General features: G+C 56.1%; 1 protein-coding gene across 2 annotated transcripts in view; it reads right to left on the reverse strand.

Annotated features, from left to right (window-relative positions):
• LOC125453943 (protein FAM117B-like) overlaps positions 1–23,849 on the reverse strand; it is a 222,987-nt gene that overhangs the window by 69,445 nt on the left and 129,693 nt on the right. For both annotated transcript variants that reach the window (XM_059647022.1, XM_059647023.1), the window contains one exon: positions 14,506–14,658. In XM_059647022.1, the coding sequence (XP_059503005.1) occupies positions 14,506–14,658 (153 nt within the window). The remainder of the gene's footprint in view (positions 1–14,505; positions 14,659–23,849) is intronic.

Genomic DNA, 23,849 nt, shown 5'->3' on the forward strand with positions numbered 1-23,849 from the left:
CGTGCCCCCGAGCGAGAGACAACGCGAGAGCGCGCCCCCGAGCGAGAGAGAGAGCGAGAGAGCGTGCCCCCGAGCGAGAGAGAGCGCCCCCCCCGAGCGAGAGAGCGCCGCCCCCGAGCGAGAGAGAGAGCGCGAGAGAGCGCGCCCCCGAGCGAGAGAGAGAGCGCGAGACAGCGCGCGCCCCCGAGCGAGAGAGCGCGCCCCCGAGCGAGAGAGAGAGCGCGAGAGAGCACGCCCCCGAGCGAGAGAGCGCGAGAGAGCGCGCCCCCGAGCGAGAGAGAGAGCGCAAGAGAGCGCGCCCCCGAGCGAGAGAGAGAGCGCGAGAGCGCGCGACCCCGAGCGAGAGAGAGCGAGAGCGGGCGAGAGAGCGAGAGCGAGAGGGCGGGCGAGAGAGCGCGCGCCCCCGAGCGAGAGGGCGGGCGAGAGAGCGCGCGCCCCCGAGCGAGAGAGCGCGCGCCCCCGAGCGAGAGGGCGGGCGAGAGAGCGCGCGCGCCGAGCGAGAGAGCGCGCGCGCCCCCGAAAGTGAGACAGTGAGAGAGAGAGTGCGAGCGCGCCCCCGAGCGAGTGTGCGAGCGTGCCCCCGAGCGAGAGAGAGCGCGAGAGCGCGCCCCCGAGCGAGAGAGAGAGCGCGAGAGAGCGCGCCCCCGAGCGAGAGAGCGAGAGAGCGCGAGAGCGCGCCCCCGAGCAAGACAGAGAGCGCGCGCCCCCGAGCGAGAGAGCGCGAGAGAGCGCGCCCCCGAGCGAGAGAGCGCGAGAGAGCGCGCCCCCGAGCGAGAGAGCGCGCGCGCCCCCGAAAGTGAGACAGTGAGAGAGAGAGAGAGAGAGTGCGAGCGCGCCCCCGAGCGAGAGTGTGAGCGTGCCCCCGTGCGAGAGAGAGAGCGCGAGAGCGCGCCCTTGAGCGAGAGAGAGGGCGCGAGAGAGAGAGCGCGAGAGCGCCCCCACCCCGAGCGAGAGAGAGCGGGATAGCGCGCCCCCGAGCGACAGAGAGAGAGGGCGAGAGAGAGGAGCGCGAGAGAGCGCGTCCCCGAGCAAGAGACAGAGAGAGCGAGAGAGCGCGCCTCCGAGCGAGAGAGCGCGCCCCCGAGAGAGCGGGAGAGCGCGCCCCCGAGCAAGAGAGAGAGAGCGAGAGAGCGCGCCCCCGAGAGAGAGAGAGAGAGAGAGAGAAAAAGAGAGAGAGCGTCCCCGAGCGAGAGACAGAGAGAGCGAGAGCGAGCGAGAGAGCGCGCCCCCGAGCGAGAGAGAGAGAAAAAGCGAGTGAGAGAGCGCGCCCCCGAGCGAGAGAGCGCGCCCCCGAGCGAGAGAGCGCGCGCCCCCGAGCCAGAGCGACAGCGCCCCCAAGCGAGAGAGAACGAGCCAGCGCACCCCTGAGAGAGAGAGAGAGAGAGAGCCCCCGTGCGAGCACTCCCCCGAGCGAGAGTGCGAGAGAACGAGAGAACGAGAGCGCGCGCGAGAGCATGCCCCCGAGCGAGAGAGCGCGCCCCCGAGCGAGAGAGAGCAAGCGCGCGCCCCCGAGCGAGAGAGAGCGAGCGCGCGCCCCCGAGCGAGAGAGAGCGCGAGAGAGCGTGCCCCCGAGCGAGAGAGAGAGCGCGAGACCGCCCCCAACCCGAGCGAGAGAGAGAGAGAGAGAGCGGGATAGCGCGCCCCCGAGCGAGAGAGAGAGAGCGGGATAGCGCGCCCCCGAGCGAGAGAGAGAGAGCGCGAGAGAGAGAGCGCGAGAGAGAGAGCGCGAGAGAGAGAGCGCGAGAGAGAGAGCGCGAGAGAGAGAGCGCGTCCCCGAGCAAGAGACAGAGAGAGCGAGAGAGCGCGCCCCGAGAGAGCGGGAGAGCGCGCCCCCGAGCGAGAGAGAGAGAGAGAGAGCGAGAGAGCACGTCCCCGAGCGAGAGAGAGAGAAAAAGCGAGAGACAGTGCGCCCCCGAGCGAGAGAGAGCGCCCACCCCGAGAGAGAGAGAGAAAGAGAGAGAACGCGCCCCGAGCCAGAGCGAGTGCGCCCCCAAGCGAGAGAGAATGAGCCAGCGCACCCCTCAGAGAGAGAGAGAGCGCCCCCCGTGCGAGCGCGCCCCCGAGGGCGAGAGAGAGGAGAGAGTGCGAGAGACAGAGAGAGAGAGAGAGAGAGAGAGAGAGAGAGAGAGAGAGCCCCCGAGCGAGAGAGACAGAGAGAGAGAGAGAGCGAGAGAGCGCGCCCCCGAGCGAGAGAGAGAGAGAGAGAGAGAGAGAGAGCGCGCGCCCCCGAGCGAGAGAGAGCGCGCGCCCCCGAGCGAGAGAGAGAGCGCGCCGCCCCCCGAGCGAGAGAGAGAGAGCGCGCGCCCCCGAGCGAGAGAGAGAGAGCGCGCGCCCCCGAGCGAGAGAGGAGAGAGCGCGCGCCCCCGAGCGAGAGAGAGAGAGCGCGCGCCCCCCGAGCGAGAGAGAGAGAGCGCGCGCCCCCGAGCGAGAGAGAGAGAGCGCGCGCCCCCGAGCGAGAGAGAGAGAGCGCGCGCCCCCGAGCGAGAGAGAGAGAGCGCGCGCCCCCGAGCGAGAGAGAGAGAGCGCGCAGCCCCCGAGCGAGAGAGAGAGAGCGCGCGCCCCCGAGCGAGAGAGAGAGAGAGCGCGCGCCCCCGAGCGAGAGAGAGCGCGCGCCCCCGAGCGAGAGAGAGCGCGCGCCCCCGAGCGAGAGAGAGAGAGCGCGCGCCCCCGAGCGAGAGAGAGAGAGCGCGCGCCCCCGAGCGAGAGAGAGAGCGCGCACCCCCGAGCGAGAGAGAGAGAGCGCGTCCCCGAGCGAGAGAGAGAGAGCGCGCCCCCCGAGCGAGAGAGAGACAGCGCGCCCCCGAGAGAGCGAGCGAGAGGGTGAGAGAGACAGCGCGAGAGTGCGCGCGCCCCCGAGCAAGAGCGAGAGAGAGAGAGAGAGAGAGAGCGCGCCCCCGAGCCAGAGCGAGAGCGCCCCCAAGCGAGAAAGAACGAGCCAGCGCACCCCTGAGAGAGAGAGAGAGCCCCCGTGCGAGCGCTCCCCCGAGCGAGAGCATGCCCCCGAGCGAGAGACAGCGCGAGAGAGCGCGCCCCCGAGTGAGAGAGAGCGCGAAGAGCGCGCCCCCGTGCGAGAGAGAGCGCGAGTGCGCCCCCACCCCGAGCGAGAGAGAGAGAGAGAGAGAGAGAGAGAGAGAGAGCGGGAGAGCGCGCCCCCGAGCGAGAGAGAGAGAGCGCGAGAGAGAGAGCGCGAGAGAGAGAGCGCGAGAGAGCGCGCCCCCGAGCGAGAGCGCGCGCCCCCCGAGAGAGCGCGCCCCCGAGAGAGCGGGAGAGCGCGCCCCCGAGCGAGAGAGAGAGAGAGCGAGAGAGCGCGTCCCCGAGCGAGAGACAGAGAGAGCGAGAGCGAGCGAGAGAGCGCGCCCCCGAGCGAGAGAGAGAGAAAAAGCGAGCGAGAGAGAGAGCGCGCCCCCGAGCGAGAGAGAAAGAGAGGGAACGTGCCCCCGAGCCAGAGCGAGTGCGCCCCCAAGCGAGAGAGAACGAGCCAGCGCACCCCTCAGAGAGAGAGAGAGAGCCCCCGTGCGAGCGCGCCCACCGAGCGAGATTGCGAGAGAGAGAGAAAGTGCGAGAGCATGCCCCCGAGCAAGAGAGCGTGCCCCCAAGCGAGAGACAGCGCAAGAGCGCGCCCCCGAGCGAGAGAGAGAGCGCCCCCTCGAGCGAGAGAGCGCGCGCGCTTGAGAGAGAGCGCCCCCTCGAGCGAGAGAGCGCGCGCGCCCCCTCGAGCGAGAGAGCGCGCGCGCCCCCAAGCGTGAGACAGTGAGAGAGAGAGAGAGAGAGAGAGAGCGCGAGAGCATGCCCCCGAGCAAGAGAGCGTGCCCCCGAGCGAGAGACAGCGCGAGAGCGCGCCCCCGAGCGAGAGAGCGAGAGAGCGTGCCCCCGAGCGAGAGAGAGAGCGAGAGAGAGCGCCCCTCCCCGAGCGAGAGAGAGCGCCCCACCCGAGCGAGAGAGCGCGCCCCCGAGCGAGAGAGAGCGCGAGAGAGAGAGCGCGAGAGAGCGCGCCCCCGAGCGAGAGCGCGCTCCCCCGAGAGAGCGCGCCCCCGAGAGAGCGGGAGAGCGCGCCCCCGAGCGAGAGAGAGAGAAAAAGCGAGCGAGAGAGAGAGCGCGCCCCCGAGCGAGAGAGAAAGAGAGAGAACGTGCCCCCGAGCCAGAGCGAGTGCGCCCCCAAGCGAGAGAGAACGAGCCAGCGCACCCCTCAGAGAGAGAGAGAGAGAGAGCCCCCGTGCGAGCGCGCCCCCGAGCGAGAGTGCGAGAGAGAGAGAGAGAGAGAGAGAGTGCGAGAGCATGCCCCCGAGCAAGAGAGCGTGCCCCCAAGCGAGAGACAGCGCGAGAGCGCGCCCCCGAGCGAGAGACAGCGCGAGAGCGCGCCCCCGAGCGAGAGAGAGAGCGAGAGAGCGCGCGCGCCCCCTCGAGCGAGAGAGCGCGCGCGCCCCCTCGAGCGAGAGAGCGCGCGCGCCCTCGAGCGTGTGACAGTGAGAGAGAGAGAGAGAGAGAGAGAGAGACAGAGACAGAGACAGAGAGAGAGAGAGAGAGAGAGAGAGAGAGCGCGAGAGCATGCCCCCGAGCAAGAGAGCGTGTCCCCGAGCGAGAGACAGCGCGAGAGCGCGCCCCCGAGCGAGAGAGAGAGCGCGAGAGCGCGCCCCCGAGCAAGACAGAGAGAGCGCACCCCCGAGCGAGAGAGAGAGCGCGAGAGAGCACGCCCCCGAGCGAGAGAGCGCGCCCCCGAGCGAGAGAGCGCGAGAGGGCGCGCCCCCCGAGCGAGAGAGAGAGCGCGAGAGGGCGCGCCCCCGAGCGAGACAGAGAGCGCGAGAGGGCGCGCCCCCGAGCGAGACAGAGAGCGCGAGAGGGCGCGCCCCCGAGCGAGACAGAGCGCGCGAGAGGGCGCGCCCCCGAGCGAGACAGAGCGCGCGAGTGGGCGCGCCCCCGAGCGAGAGAGAGAGCGCGAGAGGGCGCGCCCCCGATCGAGAGAGAGAGCGCGAGAGGGCGCGACCCGAGCGAGAGAGAGAGCGCGAGAGGGCGCGCCCCAGAGCGAGAGAGAGAGCGCGAGAGCGCGCGCCCCAGAGCGAGAGAGAGAGCGCGAGAGCGCGCGCCCCAGAGCGAGAGAGAGCGCGAGAGCGCGCGCCCCCGAGCGAGAGAGAGCGAGAGAGCGAGAGGGCGGGCGAGAGAGCGCGCGCCCCCGAGCGAGAGGGCGGGCGAGAGAGCGCGCGCCCCCCGAGCGAGAGGGCGGGCGAGAGAGCGCGCGCCCCCGAGCTAGAGGGCGGGCGAGAGAGCGCGCGCGCCGAGCGAGAGGGCGGGCGAGAGAGCGCGCGCGCCGAGCGAGAGAGCGCGCGCGCCCCCGAAAGTGAGACAGTGAGAGAGAGAGAGAGTGCGAGCGCGCCCCCGAGCGAGAGTGCGAGCGTGCCCCCGAGCGAGAGAGAGAGCGCGAGAGCGCGCCCGCGAGCGAGAGAGCGCGAGAGAGCGCGCCCCCGAGCGAGAGAGAGAGCGCGAGAGTGCGCCCCCGAGCAAGACAGAGAGCGCGCGCCCCCGAGCGAGACAGCGCGCCCCCGAGCGAGAGAGCGCGCGCGCCCCCGAAAGTGAGACAGTGAGTGAGAGAGAGAGAGAGTGCGAGCGCGCCCCCGAGCGAGAGTGCGAGCGTGCCCCCGAGCGAGAGAGAGAGCGCGAGAGCGCGCCCCCGAGCGAGAGGGCGCGAGAGAGCGCACCCCCGCGCGAGAGAGAGAGCGCGAGAGCGCCCCCACCCCGAGCGAGAGAGAGAGAGAGCGGGATAGCGCGCCCCCGAGCGACAGAGAGAGAGGGCGAGAGAGCGCGTCCCCGAGCAAGAGACAGAGAGAGCGGGAGAGCGCGCCCTCGAGAGAGCGGGAGAGCGCGCCCCCGAGAGAGCGGGAGAGCGCGCCCCCGAGAGAGCGGGAGAGCGCGCCCCCGAGAGAGCGGGAGAGCGCGCCCCCGAGAGAGCGCGCCCCCGAGCAAGAGAGAGAGAGCGAGAGAGCGCGCCCCCGAGAGAGCGGGAGAGCGCGCCCCCAAGAGAGAGAGAGAGAGAGAGAGAGAGAGAGAGAGAGAGAGAGAGAGAGAGAGAGAGAGAGAGAGAGAGAGAGAGTCCCCGAGCAAGAGACAGAGAGAGCGAGAGCGAGCGAGAGAGCGCGCCCCCGAGCGAGAGAGAGAGAAAAAGCGAGCGAGAGAGCGTGCCCCCGAGCGAGAGCGCGAGAGAGCGCGCGCCCCCGAGCCAGAGCGACAGCGCCCCCAAGCGAGAGAGAACGAGCCAGCGCACCCCTGAGAGAGAGAGAGAGAGAGAGAGAGAGAGAGAGAGAGAAAGAGAGAGCCCCCGTGCGAGCGCTCCCCCGAGCGAGAGTGCGAGAGAACGAGAGCGAGAGCGCGCGCGACAGCATGCCCCGAGCAAGAGAGCGCGAGAGAGCGCGCCCCCGAGCGAGAGAGAGCGCGAGAGAGCGCGCCCCCGAGCGAGCGCGCGCCCCCGAGCGAGAGAGAGAGCGCGAGAGCGCCCCCAACCCGAGCGAGAGAGAGAGAGAGAGAGAGAGAGAGCGGGATAGCGCGCCCCCGAGCGAGAGAGAGAGAGCGCAAGAGAGAGAGCGCAAGAGAGAGAGCGCAAGAGAGAGAGCGAGAGAGAGAGCGCGAGAGAGCGCGTCCCCGAGCAAGAGACAGAGAGAGCGAGAGAGCGCGCCCCCGAGAGAGAGAGAGCGAGAGAGCGCGTCCCCGAGCGAGAGAGAGAGAAAAAGCGAGCGAGAGCGCGCCCCCGAGCGAGAGAGAGAGCGCGCCCCCAAGCGAGAGAGCGCCCACCCGAGAGAGAGAGAACGCGCCCCCGAGCCAGAGCGAGTGCGCCCCCAAGCGAGAGAGAATGAGCCAGCGCACCCCTCAGAGAGAGAGAGAGCGCCCCCCGTGCGAGCGCGCCCCCGAGCGAGAGAGAGAGAGTGCGAGAGACAGAGAGAGAGAGAGAGAGAGAGAGAGAGAGAGAGCCCCCGAGCGAGAGAGAGAGAGAGCGAGAGAGCGCGCCCCCGAGCGAGAGAGCGCGCCCCCGAGAGAGCGGGAGAGCGCGCCCCCGAGCGAGAGAGAGAGAAAAAGCGAGCGAGAGCGCGCCCCCGAGCGAGAGAGAGAGCGCGCCCCCAAGCGAGAGAGCGCCCACCCGAGAGAGAGAGAGAAAGAGAGAGAACGCGCCCCCGAGCCAGAGCGAGTGCGCCCCCAAGCGAGAGAATGAGCCAGCGCACCCCTCAGAGAGAGAGAGAGCACCCCCGTGCGAGCGCGCCCCCGAGCGAGAGAGAGTGCGAGAGACAGAGAGAGAGCGAGAGAGCGCGCCCCCGAGCGAGAGAGAGAGAGAGCGAGAGAGCGCGCCCCCGAGCGAGAGAGAGAGAGATAGAGAGAGAGATAGAGAGAGAGATAGAGAGAGAGATAGAGAGAGAGAGAGAGCGCGCGCCCCCGAGCGAGAGAGAGAGCGCGCGCCCCCGAGCGAGAGAGAGAGAGCGCGCGCCCCCGAGCGAGAGAGAGAGCGCGCGCCCCCGAGCGAGAGAGAGAGCGCGCGCCCCCGAGCGAGAGAGAGAGCGCGCGCCCCCGAGCGAGAGAGAGAGCGCGCGCCCCCGAGCGAGAGAGAGAGCGCGCGCCCCCGAGCGAGAGAGAGAGCGCGCGCCCCCGAGCGAGAGAGAGAGCGCGCGCCCCCGAGCGAGAGAGAGAGCGCGCGCCCCCGAGCGAGAGAGAGAGCGCGAGAGCGCGCCCCCGAGCGAGAGAGCGCGAGAGAGCGCGCGCGCCCCCGAGCGAGAGAGCGCGCGCGCCCCCGAGCGAGAGAGAGAGCGCGAGAGAGCGCGCCCCCGAGCGAGAGAGAGAGCGCGAGAGAGCGCGCCCCCGAGCGAGAGAGAGAGCGCGAGAGCGCGAGCCCGAGCAAGACAGAGAGAGCGCGCCCCCGAGCGAGAGAGCGCGCGCGCCCCCGAGCGAGAGGGCGCGCGCGCCCCCGAGCGAGAGGGCGCGCGCGCCCCCGAGCGAGAGGGCGCGCGCGCCCCCGAGCGAGAGAGCGCGCGCGCCCCCGAGCGAGAGAGCGCGCGCGCCCCCGAAAGCGAGACAGTGAGAGAGAGAGAGAGCGCGCCCCCGAACGAGAGAGAGAGCGCGAGAGAGAGCGCGAGAGCGCGCGCCCCCGAGCGAGAGAGCGCGAGAGAGCGCGCGAGAGCGCGCGCCCCCGAGCGAGAGAGAGAGCGCGAGAGCGCGCGCCCCCCGAGCGAGAGAGAGAGCGCGAGAGCGCGCGCCCCCGAGCGAGAGAGAGAGCGCGAGAGCGCGCGCCCCCGAGCGCGAGAGAGAGCGCGAGAGAGAGCGCGAGAGCGCGCGCCCCCGAGCGAGAGAGAGAGCGCGAGAGCGCGCGCCCCCGAGCGCGAGAGAGAGCGCGAGAGAGAGCGCGAGAGCGCGCGCCCCCGAGCGAGAGAGAGAGCGCGAGAGCGCGCGCGCCCCCGAGCGAGAGAGAGAGCGCGAGAGCGCGCGCGCCCCCGAGCGAGAGAGAGAGCGCGAGAGCGCGCGCGCCCCCGAGCGAGAGAGAGAGCGCGAGAGCGCGCGCGCCCCCGAGCGAGAGACAGAGCGCGAGAGCGCGCGCGCCCCCGAGCGAGAGAGAGAGCGCGAGCGCCCCCGAGCGAGAGAGAGAGCGCGAGAGCGCGCGCGCCCCCGAGCGAGAGAGAGAGCGAGAGAGCGGGCGCGCCCCCGAGCGAGAGGGCGCGCGCCCCCGAGCGAGACAGAGAGCGAGAGAGAGGGCGCGCGCCCCCGAGCGAGAGAGAGAGCGCGAGGGCGCGCGCCCCCGAGCGAGAGAGAGAGCGCGAGAGCGCGCGCGCCCCCGAGCGAGAGAGAGAGCGAGAGAGCGGGCGCGCCCCCGAGCGAGAGGGCGCGCGCCCCCGAGCGAGACAGAGAGCGAGAGAGAGGGCGCGCGCCCCCGAGCGAGAGAGAGAGCGCGAGAGCGCGCGCCCCCGAGCGAGAGAGAGAGCGCGAGAGCGCGCGCCCCCGAGCGAGAGAGCGCGAGAGAGCGCGACCCGAGCGAGAGGGAGAGCGCGAGAGCACGCCCCCGAGCGAGAGGGAGAGCGCGTGAGCGCGCGCCCCCGAGCGAGAGGGAGAGCGCGTGAGCGCGCGCCCCCGAGCGAGAGAGAGAGCGCGAGAGAGAGCGCGAGAGAGCGCGCCCCCGAGCGAGAGAGAGCGCGAGCGCCCCCGAGCGAGAGAGCGCGAGAGCGCGCGCCCCCGAGCGAGAGAGAGAGCGCGCGAGAGCGCGCGCCCCCGAGCGAGAGAGAGCGCGAGCGCCCCCGAGCGAGAGAGCGCGAGAGCGCGCGCCCCCGAGCGAGAGAGAGAGCGCGCGAGAGCGCGCGCCCCCGAGCGAGAGAGAGAGCGCGAGAGCGCGCGCCCCCGAGCGAGAGAGAGAGCGCGAGAGCGCGCGCCCCCGAGCGAGAGAGAGAGCGCGAGAGCGCGCGCCCCCGAGCGAGAGAGAGAGCGCGCGCCCCCGAGCGAGAGAGAGAGCGCGAGAGCGCGCGCCCCCGAGCGAGAGAGAGCGCGAGAGAGCGCGCCCCCGAGCGAGAGAGAGCGCGAGAGAGCGCGCCCCCGAGCGAGAGAGAGAGCGCGAGAGCGCGCGCCCCCGAGCGAGAGAGAGAGCGCCCCCGAGCGAGAGAGAGAGCGCGAGAGAGCGCGCCCCCGAGCGAGAGAGAGCGAGAGAGCGAGAGCGGGCGAGAGAGCGAGAGCGAGAGGGCGGGCGAGAGAGCGCGCGCCCCCGAGCGAGAGGGCGGGCGAGAGAGCGCGCGCCCCCGAGCGAGAGGGCGGGCGAGAGAGCGCGCGCCCCCGAGCGAGAGGGCGGGCGAGAGAGCGCGCGCCCCCGAGCGAGAGGGCGGGCGAGAGAGCGCGCGCCCCCGAGCGAGAGAGAGAGCGCGAGAGCGTGCCCCCGAGCGAGAGAGAGAGCGCGAGTGAGCGCGCCCCCGAGCAAGACAGAGAGAGCGCGCCCCCGAGCGAGTGAGCGCGAGAGAGCGCGCCCCCGAGCGAGAGAGAGCGAGAGAGCGAGAGCGAGAGGGCGGGCGAGAGAGCGCGCGCCCCCGAGCGAGAGGGCGGGCGAGAGAGCGCGCGCCCCCGAGCGAGGGGGCGGGCGAGAGAGCGCGCGCCCCCGAGCGAGAGGGCGGGCAAGAGCGCGCGCGCCCCCGAGCGAGAGGGCGGGCAAGAGCGCGCGCGCCCCCGAGCGAGAGGGCGGGCAAGAGCGCGCGCGCCCCCGAGCGAGAGGGCGGGCAAGAGCGCGCGCGCCCCCGAGCGAGAGGGCGGGCAAGAGCGCGCGCGCCCCCGAGCGAGAGGGCGGGCAAGAGCGCGCGCGCCCCCGAGCGAGAGGGCGGGCAAGAGCGCGCGCGCCCCCGAGCGAGAGGGCAGGCGAGAGAGCGCATGCCCCCGAGCGAGAGGGCGGGCAAGAGCGCGCGCGCCCCCGAGCGAGAGGGCGGGCAAGAGCGCACGCGCCCCCGAGCGAGAGGGCGGGCGAGAGCGCGCGCGCCCCCGAGCGAGAGGGCAGGCGAGAGAGCGCGTGCCCCCGAGCGAGAGAGAGAGCGCCCCCGAGCGAGAGAGAGGGCGAGAGAGAGAGAGCGCCCCCGAGCGAGACAGAGGGCGAGAGAGAGAGAGCGCCCCCGAGCGAGAGAGAGGGCGAGAGAGAGAGCGCCCCCGAGCGAGAGAGAGGGCGAGAGAGCGCGCGCCCCCGAGCGACTGTGAGAGAGAGGGCGAGAGAGAGGGCGAGAGAGCGCGCGCCCCCGAGCGAGAGCGAGAGAGCGCGCGCACCCAAGCGAGAGCACGTCCCCGAGCGAAAGAGCGAGCCACCGAGCACCCGAGTGAGAGCGCGCACTGAGAGAGAGAGCGAGCGACCGCGCCCCTGAGAGAGAGCGAGAGAGAAAAAAGAGAGAAAGAGAAAAAGAGAGACAGAAAGAGAAAAAGAGAGAAAGAGAGAGAGAGTGAGCGCGCGCCCCCGAGAGAGAGAGAGAACGAGCACTCCCCCGAAAGCGAGAGAGTGAGTGAGAGCGAGACAGAGAGAGTGCGAACACGCCCCCGAGAGCGAGAGCGAGCGCACCCCTCAGAGAGAGAGAGAGAGAGAGAGAGCGCGCGGCCCCAGACAGGGCGCGAGAGAGAGCGCCGCAGACACGGCGCGAGAGAGAGCGCCCCAGATACGGCACGAGAGAGCGCGCCCCCGCGAGACAGACAGACAGACAGAGACAGAGAGAGAATGCACCCCCGAGAGAGAGAGTGCGCGAGAGGGAGAGAGAGTGCGCGAGAGGGAGAGAGAGTGCGCGAGAGGGAGAGAGAGTGCGCGAGAGGGAGAGAGAGTGCGCGAGAGCGTGCGCCCCCGATAAAGAGAGAGAGAGAGAGAGAGAGCGTGCTCGAGAGTGCGCGCCTGCCCGAGAGACAGCGCCAGAGTCCTCGCGCCCGAGAGAGACCACACGCCCGCGAGAGTGCGCAAGCAAGAATTATACTTCTTTTCCCCTGACTAGTTTCCCAAAAGAACAAAGAGCATCATCCTCATGAGAGGGGTACTTACACAAAAAAAGATATACAGCCATCACCCTTCTCTTTCCACTGATCTTGGCAAATATCTCTAATATTTGTCTGCTTTAATTATAAAATAAGTTGTGTCTATGCCAGCTAAGGTTAGATGCTCCTCAACAGCAAGATGTACTGTGCAATAACAGCTACTCCAGAAAGCAGGAAGGGAAAGACTGGTTCATTTGGTGTTGGGTCACATTAAAAATGACAGATAACTATCTGTGTGCAGACTAATACAAAAAGTGAAGAGTGTCAGAGATTGCAGCAGAAGAAGCAAAAGACAAAGTGTGGTTGTGACTAATGAATAACTTCAATGCAATGAAAAAAATTTTTTTCTGGATAAAATGAAACCCACTGCAGACAATACCATCACAGTACTTCCAAGGATAATAAAAACATAGGAAGGTTGGAGATAACAAGATGTAGACCTGGATGAACACAGCAGGGCAAGCAGCAACAGAGGAGCAGGAAAGGTGACATTTTGGGTCGAGACCGTTCGTCAGAAAGAAGGGTCTCGGCCTTGCATCTGCCCACTTCTGAAGAAGGGTCTCGACCCGAAATGTCTGCTTTCCTGCTCCTCTGATGCTGCTTGGCCTGCTGTGTTCATCCAGCTCTATACCTTGTTATTTTAGATTCTCCAGCATCGGCAGTTCCAACTATCTCTGAATCATTTTTCCTGCAAAAGCAGTTTTAAGAAAAACACATTTCAAAGAGCACAATTTTTGATTGAACCATACAACAAAAAGTAAATTTCAGATTTCCATTAGTGATGACTTTAATGTTTGCCTTCAAAAATATACAGAAGTACTAATTGCACAGAATTTCAGGTTGCAACAATATCACTATTGACTTGGATGACAAATAGTCCACTGCACTGAACTTTTCCATCCAGCTGACATGCTTTTGATATTTTCTATTAGTGAAAACACAAACTCTTGGTTAGCAAATTATTTCAATGGGCCAGTCTAGGTACACGAGTGCAATTTTCTCAGCAACACTTTCAGTACAAATCAGGAAGGCCAACTTTGAATAATTTCTCTCCACAGATTTGGGCAGCCATTATCAAGACTGCAAAAAACATCACTAGCTCAACAGTAACCAGGAACTGGACCTGAGTATTTCCAGTGTGTATGACTGTACACTTCTTTAAAACAAGGATCTGGCCCAGCTAGGTTGTATATTAATCTCACACACTTACTGACAGAGCTTAGCCTAACCCTGTAGCCAAGGTTCTTGCACAAATTGGCTTCCAGTTGGCGCAAATCAACCCCAAGATACTCTCGGAAAGCGAGTGGCCTAAGTTCCAAACAATGAACATTGTGAGTGGCTGCCAGTTCATATGGAGAATTGTCGTATTCTGGTGTCTGTAGTGACACTTGTGCTTTAACTGTTTTAAACTCACATTTAGAAATCATATTTGGCAAGGTGAGTTTTTGAGAGGGGGAACAAAATAAACATGCTGTATTAATGCAGTCAATTAAATGAAAAGGAAAATGAAAATGGACACCAACAAGAATTTAGAAGAATTAACTGAAATGACCACAGTTGCAGCTGATGAGGTTGATTTTGCAGGCAGGATCCAGACCAAGCTAATTCAGGAAGAGAGATGCAAAGTGCAGGACAATGATGGCTCTTTCAAAGAGTGAGGGGATGATTACTGAGCTGGAGGATAGGAGGTGGATGCCTGTTATGGTGTGGAACATTTATCATAAAGGATTCAAAAATAACTAAGTGAGATGGTCTGTCAATGGCGACTTCTGAATAATGATAAAAAGGTACTTAACATGGGGTGCTAGCTTAAGCAAACAAGCTTTTAAGAACATAATGATATTAAAAGCATAGCCCCCCCCCCCCAATAGTACGTTTAAAAAGGGGGGGTGGGGGTTAGGGGTGACTCTCGATGTGAAAAGTAAAAGTTAACAAAGTGACCAGTGATCAAAGTCTTTGACGAATACTACCTGAAAGTTTTTACGTAAGACAATCAAGATCACGGCTGGATTACGTGAATACAATGAATTAACTTGAACTGTTGGAACAGCATCAATTCTAAAGCTTTACAATGTCTGAAAAGAATTTCATTCAAAGCAAGCGTACACAATACTAAAATTGATAAAGGATTATTACTTGATTGTTGTGACTGTACTTTGTTCACAAACAGTACAATGGCAGCCTGGATTTTGGGCTGTTCCCAGTAACTTTAGTACTGTACATGAAAATTAAACAAATAGTGGCTCAGTGGTTAGCACTGCTGCCTCACAGCACCAGGGATCCGGGTTGGATTCCACCCCTGGGCGGCTGTCTGTGTGCAGTTTGCACGTCCTCCCCATGTCTGCAGGATTTCTGCTGAGTGCTCCAGTTTCCTCCCACGGTCCATGCATGTGCAGGCTAGGTGAATTTGCCAAAACTGTCCACCTGGTTCGGGGAAATGCAGGTTAGGCGTCCTAGCCATGGGAAATATAGGGTTACAGGGAAACGGCAGGGCGTTGGGTCTGAGTGGGATGCTCTTTAGAAGGGTAGTGGGACTTGATGGGCTAAATGGCCTGTTTCCACAATGTAGGGATTCCATGGTTCAGAGTCAAATTTTTAATCCTGATGTTCCAACACCCTTCTGCATGTGCATTTATGGAGTCTGCAGGATCCAACTTCCTCCTGTCAACTTTTGCTCATGGAAAATAGTGGTAATTCCAACAGATCAGAACATTATGGGGAAATTTTTGCAGCATCATTGTTGCTATTCGAAGCAGAGCACTAAGCTTGAAATGAGTTCAGTATCTCTGCTGTGACCTTATTCATCATTTTACAGACAGTAAATCCATACAGGCAGAAAAGACTTCATACACATCACCACAGTTATTCAATTTGCATATTTAAGTCCTACACTTTGCTGAATAGCTTCTGAACAAGACTTTTGCTACAACTGTACTGGACAGATGTAAACAGGCTAAGTACCAATGACAGCCTCACCTTGTCACCTGAGGGCACTTGAGATAAAGAAAAACTTACAATCATCATCTGTTCTTCTTTGTCTCCACTGTCCTTGATAATAATCCGCTCAATCTCTTGGTTAAGACCCTCAACACTGTTACGGAATCGGGAAACGGTCGACTTTGAAATAGGAATTGCCACTGGAATAAGCACAGTCTTTGGAATGGGTGCCTAGAACATAAAAAGTTTAAAATAATGCATCAATACCGAGGACATCAAGGCTGCAAATTAACGCAAGTCACTTCAAAATATGCAATAAAGTTAATTCTATAAACAGACTGCAGAAGGTGCAATATCTCATTCACTAATTATCTCGTTATCAATGTTGAAAGCTTCAAATCTCCGCCCAAAGAAGATTTGATTATATGGACCTCATCAAAAGCAACTTAGAGCTCTTTAGAAAAAAGCATGCAACCATTTATGTTATACAAAGGCAAGGCCACTTGCATGATGCTTTGATATGAGCATTGGAGGACAAACTGATAGGCGAGTCAGTGATCCAAAAACTGATGAGACCTAATCCCATTGAGTTATCATCACTATGATCAGTGACGCAGACTCACATGTTTACATGCAAAGTAAGCCATGTACTCCATCATGTTCACACCAGTCAACAAAGATCTGACACAGTAATCTAATTTCCAGCTTTTGGCCCATTGTCCTGGAAGCTAGGGCAATGCAAGTGAATACCTAAATACTGCTGAGTTTCTGACTGAATTATCAGGCAGTGAATTCCAAACTCCCATAATCCTATCGGTGAAAGAAAATTCTGAATTCTCATCCTAAATCTATGCCCCCTGGCTGTTTATCCCACTACTAATGGAAGAAATGCCTTCTTATCCAACTTGCTTAGGTCCTTTAACCTTTTATGAGATCCACTCGATCTTCACAGCTCCAAGGAAGACAACCCTCAACTTTCCTGATTGACTATTTTTTGACAAACGTAGACATTACACAATCTTAAACAATCAATGCCTCCATAGTCTCATACTTTCCACCCTCAAGCAATATATGCTCCGCATCTACCATTCTGTGCATTTCAAGATACTCAAGAACTTTTCAGTTGTCTAGGGCCATTGTTTCAAGTTCCTGAAATCCCCCCTTGATATTGGGCTCTTTTCCAAACACCTCTTCTCGTCCTTCTGTGTGTCCTAAGCAAAGTGCCTTGGCATGCTCATTAACATCACTTACATTAACATAACCACTCTTGCTTCCCAAATCTCTCTTCCTCAAAACACACTTTCAGACCCTGTTTCTGAAATTAACCACCTGACATGTTCTACATTAAAAGACGATATCAAGTTGTTTTATATGTTCCATTTGCTCTTGATAGTCATATTTCAGAGTATATTAAAGTATAATTGGAGGACCACTATCAAACGTTAGCGCATAACAGTTTTGACATTTTAGTTATTCAATGAATAATTCATAAGCTCACTCTAAAGAGCTGGGGGCACAAGTTGAAATTTCACCTGATATATATTACATGAAAATTTTTGAATTTAAACCTGAAATTAAAACTAGACACTGTAATGGTGACCACAAAGCTGCTGAGTTGCTATATTAAACCATCTGATTCACTAATGTTCTTTAGAGAAGGAAATCTACCATCCTCACCCAGTTTGACCTCTGACTCTAGACCCTCAGCATTGTGGATGTCACTTGACAGTTCTGAAATGGCTTAGCAAGCCCGTTGCACAAAATCCATTACAGAGAGGCTGAAAAAGGGATTAAAGTGGATAGCCCACTTGGTTTTGACCTTGGCTCCCAAAATGACAAATGGCACACCCTGTTCCAATAACTGCTCTCTGATGAAGGGTCTAGGCCCGAAACGTCAGCTTTTGTGCTCCTGAGATGCTGCTTGGCCTGCTGTGTTCATCCAGCTCCACATTTTATTATCTTGGAATCTCCAGCATCTGCAGTTCCCATTATCTCTGTTCCAATAACTGCAAGGTTTTCCTTCATAAGACCGGAATCTTGTAAGAAAATTAGCAGCATGGCTACAGGATCTTAGACAGAGGATCTTGATCGGCGCAGGCTTGGAGGGCCGAAGGGCCTGTTCCTGTGCTGTGTTTGTTTGTTCTTTGTTCTTTATGGTCCAACAGATTAGTATAAGTAAACAACTGAAAGAGTCATAGTCTTAGAATCGTACTTCATATCCAGTGTAATAGACTCCCTCCCATACTATCCCTGGCGATGTTTCACTCCACCAGCAGAGCACATCTGCCACAGGTCACAGCACAGTGCTTTACAGTGTGGAGGGAGCTGCCTTGGGAGACATCAATATTCACTCAGGTCCCATGAAGCCTCATGGCACCAGGTCAGGAAAGGGCAATGATGTCTCATGTTGAGCATCCTTTCATTAGCTGATCAATCAATCAGTACACCTTATTCAACGTGGTTTGGAATAAAAACCACTTAGGGTAGCAAGAGCAAGCAATATGCTCTGGATACAAGACGTCAGTACCCATCTCTGAGAGTGGCTCATAAAAAACTACTACTGACCAAACTAGATGAGCCTGATTACCATTCATCTTATGTGGCAATATGCTGTCAATAAGACAGCCAGCAAGGATCAATAAACTTTTGTTAGCCTGCATCCTCGCTAACCTATTTCTGGTACCAGTCCAATTGTGGCAGATGCATCTTGATAGTTTTGGTAGGAGGGACCATCACAGTCCTTGTGAAGACCAAGTCCCATCTTCAAATGTTATATAGCATCAAGAGCACAGTGTGGCACCGCCACATTTGTCGAAGTAGTATCCCAATTGCAATCATCTTGAGCCACTCCATCAACGACTTGCCCTTCTTCGTAAAGTCACACATGGGTTTTTTTTAAAACTGTATATTGCACTCTTGAAATACTGAAGCAGTAAATGCCTACAAGATTTGCAGGCACATTCAGGCTTGGGCCAAGTGACAAGTAACTAAGGACAAAGAGCACCCAGCAATGACGATCTCCCACCAATACACACAATCTAACCATCGCCCTTTGACAATCAACGCCTACGTGTTGATGATCACTGCATAACCAACATAATTACTAACTTGTTGGAAAAGCCCTGTAGGTCTGGCAGCATATATGAAGAAAAAAAAAGACTTAACGCTCTGGATCCGGTGACCCTTCCTCAGAAACTGACCCAAAATGTTAACTTTGTTTTCCTTCACAAATGCTGCCAGACCTGCTGGGTTTTTCTAGAAACTTTGTTTTTGTTCCTGATTTATAGCGTCCTCAGTTCTTTCGGTTTTTACCAACATAATTATGCTGGCTCAGACCAATAATCATAAAAATAACTTGAGCAGCCACATCAATATTGTGGCTTCAACAGCAGCTTGGAATTCTGCAGCAACTAACCCATCTTCTGTCCACTGTCCACAAGGCATAAATATGGACAGAATACTCTCAACTTGCCGGGAGAAGTACAGTTCTAACATTATCAGGGGCACATAATTACTTGATGAGCAGCCTATCCAAAACCTTAAACATTAATTCTCTCCACCAATGGCATACTTGCAGCAGCTTGCCAAGCCCCCTTCAACAACACTTGATGAACATGGGACATCTACCACCTAAATGGACAAAGGCATCAGACGCTTGAGAACACTAATACCCACAAGTTCCTTACCACTTACAAACCATCCCGACTTGAAACTGCACACCATTCCTTCACAATCACTGTGTTTAAAAACTTGGACACTTCAAAACCTAAAATCGCTTCCTACCAGCAGCAGTGTAGGTGAGACTGCACCAGATGGTCTGCAGCAGTTGAAAAGACAGTTCACCACAGCGTCTCAAAGGGAATTATGATTGGCAACAAATAGTAGCCTTCTGAGTAGTACTCAAAACTTATGAAAAACTGCTTAAGTAAAGAATGAAGATACTTTAAAAACTGCAACTATAATCCAAGGCAGTTACGTATTTCTCAGCATCAGTACTTAATGTTGCTAAACTGTATAATTCTATTCAGTCTCTAAAAATCACCAATTATATACAGAGCAACAAGTATGGATGACTGAGATAGTAGGAACTGCAGATGCTGGGGAATCTGAAATAACAAGGTGTAGAGCTGGATGAACACAGCAGGCCAAGCAGCAGAGATGCTGGAAGGCTGACGTTTCAGGCCTAGACTCTTCTTCAGAAAAAGAAGGATGGATTTCTCATCATCCAATCATGAGATAGCACTGAATCAGCTGTACAAGACAGCAACGGGATGAGTTTGTGCAAACTCCACACTGGCTGAAGTTTCATTCTCCCACCTTTACATGGGTTTCCTCCGGGTGCTCAGAGTTCCTCCGACAGTCCAAAGATGTGTAGGGTAGGTGGATTAGTCATGCTTAATTGTCCATAATGTTCAGGGATGTGTAGAATAGGTGGGTTTATAGGGGGATGGGTCTGGGTGGGGTATCTGAGAAAGAACAATAACTGAAAATGCTAATCTTAGCCAGGGTAGTTAACAGGCCTGCTGCAACTGGTCTAAGTTGAGGAAAACTATAGGTCATAATCTGGCCAAACTGCAACAGCTGCATGGTAAATAGCCCAGAGACATTCTCTGTCCAACCTGCCTCAAAGATCAAATGATAATGGGAACTGCAGATGTTGGAGAATCCAAGATAACAAAGTGTGAAGCTGGATGAACACAGCAGGCCAAGCAGCATCTCAGGAGCACAAAAGCTGACGTTTTGGTGGATGAAGGGTCTAGGCCTGAAACGTCAGCTTTTGTGCTCCTGAGATGCTGCTTGGCCTGCTGTGTTCATCCAGCTTCACACTTTATTGTCTCAAAAATCAAATGATATTTGATTGGATACTTAAAACAATAATTGCAACCATGGAACCTCACCTCAGCATGGGTTGATCCTTTTGGTCAAGGTAAATGCAGCAAAGATGGATAAAATCTTACTTTGTAAATTGTTACGAAATAGCTACCACTGGTAGTTCTCACTGACTATCCACCTCCAATTGCACTGAAAAGTTAGTGCATTCTTTTTGATGCACTTGATCTCCTCCTGAAAATGTGCCATTTAAAAGGGAATATGTTCCTATACTTTGGCTCCATACCATTGCATGAATGGCAATACATTTCCAAGTCAGTGTGCAATGTGGAGGTAATTCCACTTCCATGCACTTGAACTTGTCTTTGATGAGGTGTGGGGTTTTGGCAACTGCTGAACCTCTTGGCAGACCGCTGTAGTACATCTCCTTGATTGTACACACTGTAGTCACTGTACTATGGTGGTGAACATTCAGGATAGTGGATGTGGTGCTCATCAAGTAGAGTACTTTGTCTTTAAGAGTGCTGTTGCAGCTGCACTCAGGCAAGTGCGGAATATTTCTGACATGCTTTGCAGGTTTAGCACACAGGCACTGAAGATTCACTGAGTCACTTGCTGCAGAATACCCAGCCTTTGGCCTGGTCCAGATGGCCAGTATGTGATTGTAAGAAACTTTTTGGCTAATGATGATCACCAGGCTGTTGGAAGGATTTGGTAATGGTAATATGAATAAATTGCACGGGGCAGTGGTTATATCTTCTTGTTGGAGATGATTGCTCTCTAAGACTTGTGGAAAAATTTTACTTATCAATTATTCAGCTAAGTTCAGCTGCTAAATTTTGCTGCGTAGATGCATGAACTATTTCATCTTCTGAGACTAGGATTGTTTTCACTGGAAAGGCTGCAGCTGAGGGGAGACCTGATACAAGTCTACAAAATGATGACAGGCAGGGAGAGGGTAGATAATCAAAGGCTTTTTCCCCAGGGTTGAAGGTTCAATTACAACAGGACACAGCTTCAAGGTGAGATGGGGCAAGTTTAAGGGAGTTGTGCGAGGGAAGTCTTTCATGCAGAGAGTGCTATGAGCCTGGAACGCACTGCCAGAAGTAGTGATGGAAGCAGACACGTAGGTAATATTTCAGACACATCTGGACAGTTACATAAATAGGAAAGGGAAAGTGGGATAAGGGCCGAATAAGGACATAAGGTTTGTCTTTTGGCTTAATTATGGCATGATGATTGGCACAGACATGAAGGGCTGAAGGGCCTGCTCCTACGCCATACTTCTCTTTTGTTCTCTGTAGACCTGGCATTGTACATTTGTAATCAGAGAAGAGTTGCACATTAAGATGAAAGGAATGACATGAATTAAGTCACAAAGTGTTTGGATCTGTAGTGTTGCCTTGATGAACTCCTGTAATTATGTACATCAGATGATTAGCCCTCAACAGCACAGCATCCATTTTTTATTTAAAAAGCAGTTGTCCAAACGCAACACTCTCAAATAAGGTATCAAATAAGTGGAGAGGTTCTTCTACACCCAGGAGAGGGTTACTTGTGAACTCACATTTTCAGCTTAAAGGAAAATTCCCTGGAGCCTTCACACCCACTCCCCAAATCCACGTTAGCTGAGGTAATCACCCGAGTTTGCTCGCTGAGCTGGAAGGTTAGTTTTCAGACGTTTCGTCACCATTCTAAGTAACATCATCAGTGAGCCTCTGCCGAAGCGCTGGTGTTATGTCCCGCTTTCTATTTATCTGGTTAGGTTTCCTTGGGTTGGTGATGTCATTTCCTGTTCTTTTTCTCAGGGCTTGGGAGATTGGCTCCAAATCAATGTGTTCGTTGATGGAGATCCGGTTGGAATGCCATGCTTCTAGGAATTCTCGTGCAAGGACAAGCCAAACAGAGACATGCACGAGAATTCCTAGAAGCATGGCATTCCAACCGGAACTCCATCAACACACACATTGATTTGGAACCCATCTACCATCCCCTGAGAAAAAGAACAGGAAATGACCTCACCGATGCAGGAAATGACATCACCAACCCAAGGAAACCTAACCAGATAAACAGAAAGCGGGACATAACACCAGCGCTTCGTCGGAGGCTCACTGATGATGTTACCTAGAATGGTGACGAAATGTCTGAAAACTAACCTTCCAGCTCAGCGAGCAAACTCACATCCTGAGGTAATCATTTTTGTTACTGAATAAAAACAAAAAGAACTGCAGATGCTGTAAATCAGGAACAAAAACAAATTTGCTACAAAAGCTCAGCAGGTCTGGCAGCATCTGTGCAGGAAAAGTCAGAGTTAATGTTTCGGGTCCAACGACTCTTCCTCAGAACAGAGGAAGGATCACCGGATCCGAAACAGTAACTGTTTTTGCCTTCACAGATGCTGCCAGACCTGCTGAGCTTTTCTAGCAAATTTGTTTTTGTTCCAATTTCACAATTGAACCTTTCCAAAATATTCAGTTTTGCTATAACAAAATCACAATAATTCATATCTGAAAAGATCAAAAATCAAAATTGTCATGAAATCTAACAAAGAGAAGTCCAGATTCTTATAAAAAGCCACTTGATCCCTGGAAACACTGATGACCAGAATCATCTAAGCAATCAGTATATCATCGAATCATCAACGCAGACTTAACAGTGGTAATGTCGGTCTTAGTTATCTGAAGTTGATTACCAGACAAGTGTATACTGTACACTTTCAGAAAGGGAAAACACTATTGAAAATTAACTACAATTTTTAGCAGTACTTATCCAAGATGAGCTAATAAAAATGCTAGCTTTTCCCATGGTGTTTGCTATCTATCATTTTAGGCAGTCAACCATCTCTGGGCCTTGACAGGAGTTGAAATGAATTGCCATTAGTGACAATAGATGGTTCTTCTTTTCCCCTTCATATGGGAATCAAGTCCTCTGATCAACACCACCAGAAAGAGTACTGCTCACCCAAGCTTAGATCAGAGATACAAAAAAAAACTATGCTGATTAATTACATGGCACTTTTACTGGAACTTCAACACATGGGGAATCACTAGGCTGAAAACTAGAGTAAATGTCTGTTTTGGAGTCATGGCATAGCACCTCCACTGTACAAGCCTGCATCTGTTGTCCCCTGACGCTGCGCATTTCCAGCATTTGATGTTTTTATTTCCAGACATGGTAGTGAAAACCTTAGCTCCCTGTATGCTTCAGTCAGTATGGAACAGCAGACATAAATGTGCACTTGCAATTCCACACTGAATTGTTGATCTTGGGCAACGTGACAGCAGTTAATATACTTCCTAAATGCAGAGTGCCTTGTTTCTTCTCTGGTCAAAAGAAGTGACATGTAGCAGGGTCCTACAAATTGTTTGGGGGGGGGGGGGGTCGAAGAGAAGAGGATGAGGAGAAAAGATTAAACAAAACCAAATTGCAGAATATTACTCCAGTAGAAAATGCAGAAATTGGTTAATTTGAAAATCTTGAGAAGTTTAAAACATGCAAGTTAAAAGTGACTGAAAATCTGCACATTCTAAAATTACTAAACGTTAAATAGATGTATTTTCTAATTGATTTGATCAGAACTACTGACTGAATAGATCCAAACAACCATGTAGGACCTTGTGTTCAAAACATTCTGCTACAGAAAACTCAGTGTTACTACTGCTTTTCCCTGTCCATAAGGATATGTTTAATTTTATCAGCTAAAAATAAATTGTATGTATCAGATCGAGGAGATCCATGTGAGTTAGTCAATGTGCTGACAAATACAGATCAATTGAGCACAATAAACAATTTCAATCCAATTCCGTAAACAGCAATCTATCGCCCCCCCCCCCCCTTGTAGAACAATTAGCCTATGCATTTATTTTTTGAGGTCAAAAAGCAATACAGCCCTCAATATTGTTAAATAGGACAAAGAACTTAAAATACGACGGGTCAATCAATTTAATGTTATCTATCAGTAGCTTTTACAAATACATCTGAATCAGTTACATATAACTAAATTCATTTCCAAAAGCATATTTCTCTTGAGCCAAGGCTCTCTTTTGACCATTCTTTTTCTCAAAAGGGGATTGCTTAGAAGGAAAGCATGCTTTCATCGTTTCTTTTTCTCCCCACCTCTCGTACAGAGTCCCTCACCTCCTGCATTAACCTGCTCGCAGCCATTGCCAATGATAAATTTCACAGCCTTCTAACGAGTCGACAATGCGAACATCCGCACATTCCAGGGATGTAAATAGCCTGACTGGCGCACCTCTCTTCTGCAGCACGGAGTCCTCTCATCAATAAACCTTCATTTGCATATCAATGACGTTCCAAGTTTGCGTAGCTTTAACAGAAAATGCGTCCTGCATCTCAAATGACCCTTTCTATTCTTTGCTGTTTTACTTCACTAGTTCTGTACAAAGTGCCATGTGCCTCACGGAGCCCGCAAGACTGCAGACAGCATGAACTCTCCCACTCTGTTCTGACCAGCAACCCACCACCCCCTTCATCAGAAGCAGCGGCGGCGGTGCAATAAAGCCATTTCATCCACAGCTAATACACGCACTGCGGGAACCACGACTGCTGGGGAAAGAGGCAACATTTGCAAA

This window comes from Stegostoma tigrinum, chromosome 7 (assembly GCF_030684315.1).
Source record: "Stegostoma tigrinum isolate sSteTig4 chromosome 7, sSteTig4.hap1, whole genome shotgun sequence".
NCBI classification, from domain to species: Eukaryota; Metazoa; Chordata; class Chondrichthyes; order Orectolobiformes; family Stegostomatidae; genus Stegostoma; species Stegostoma tigrinum.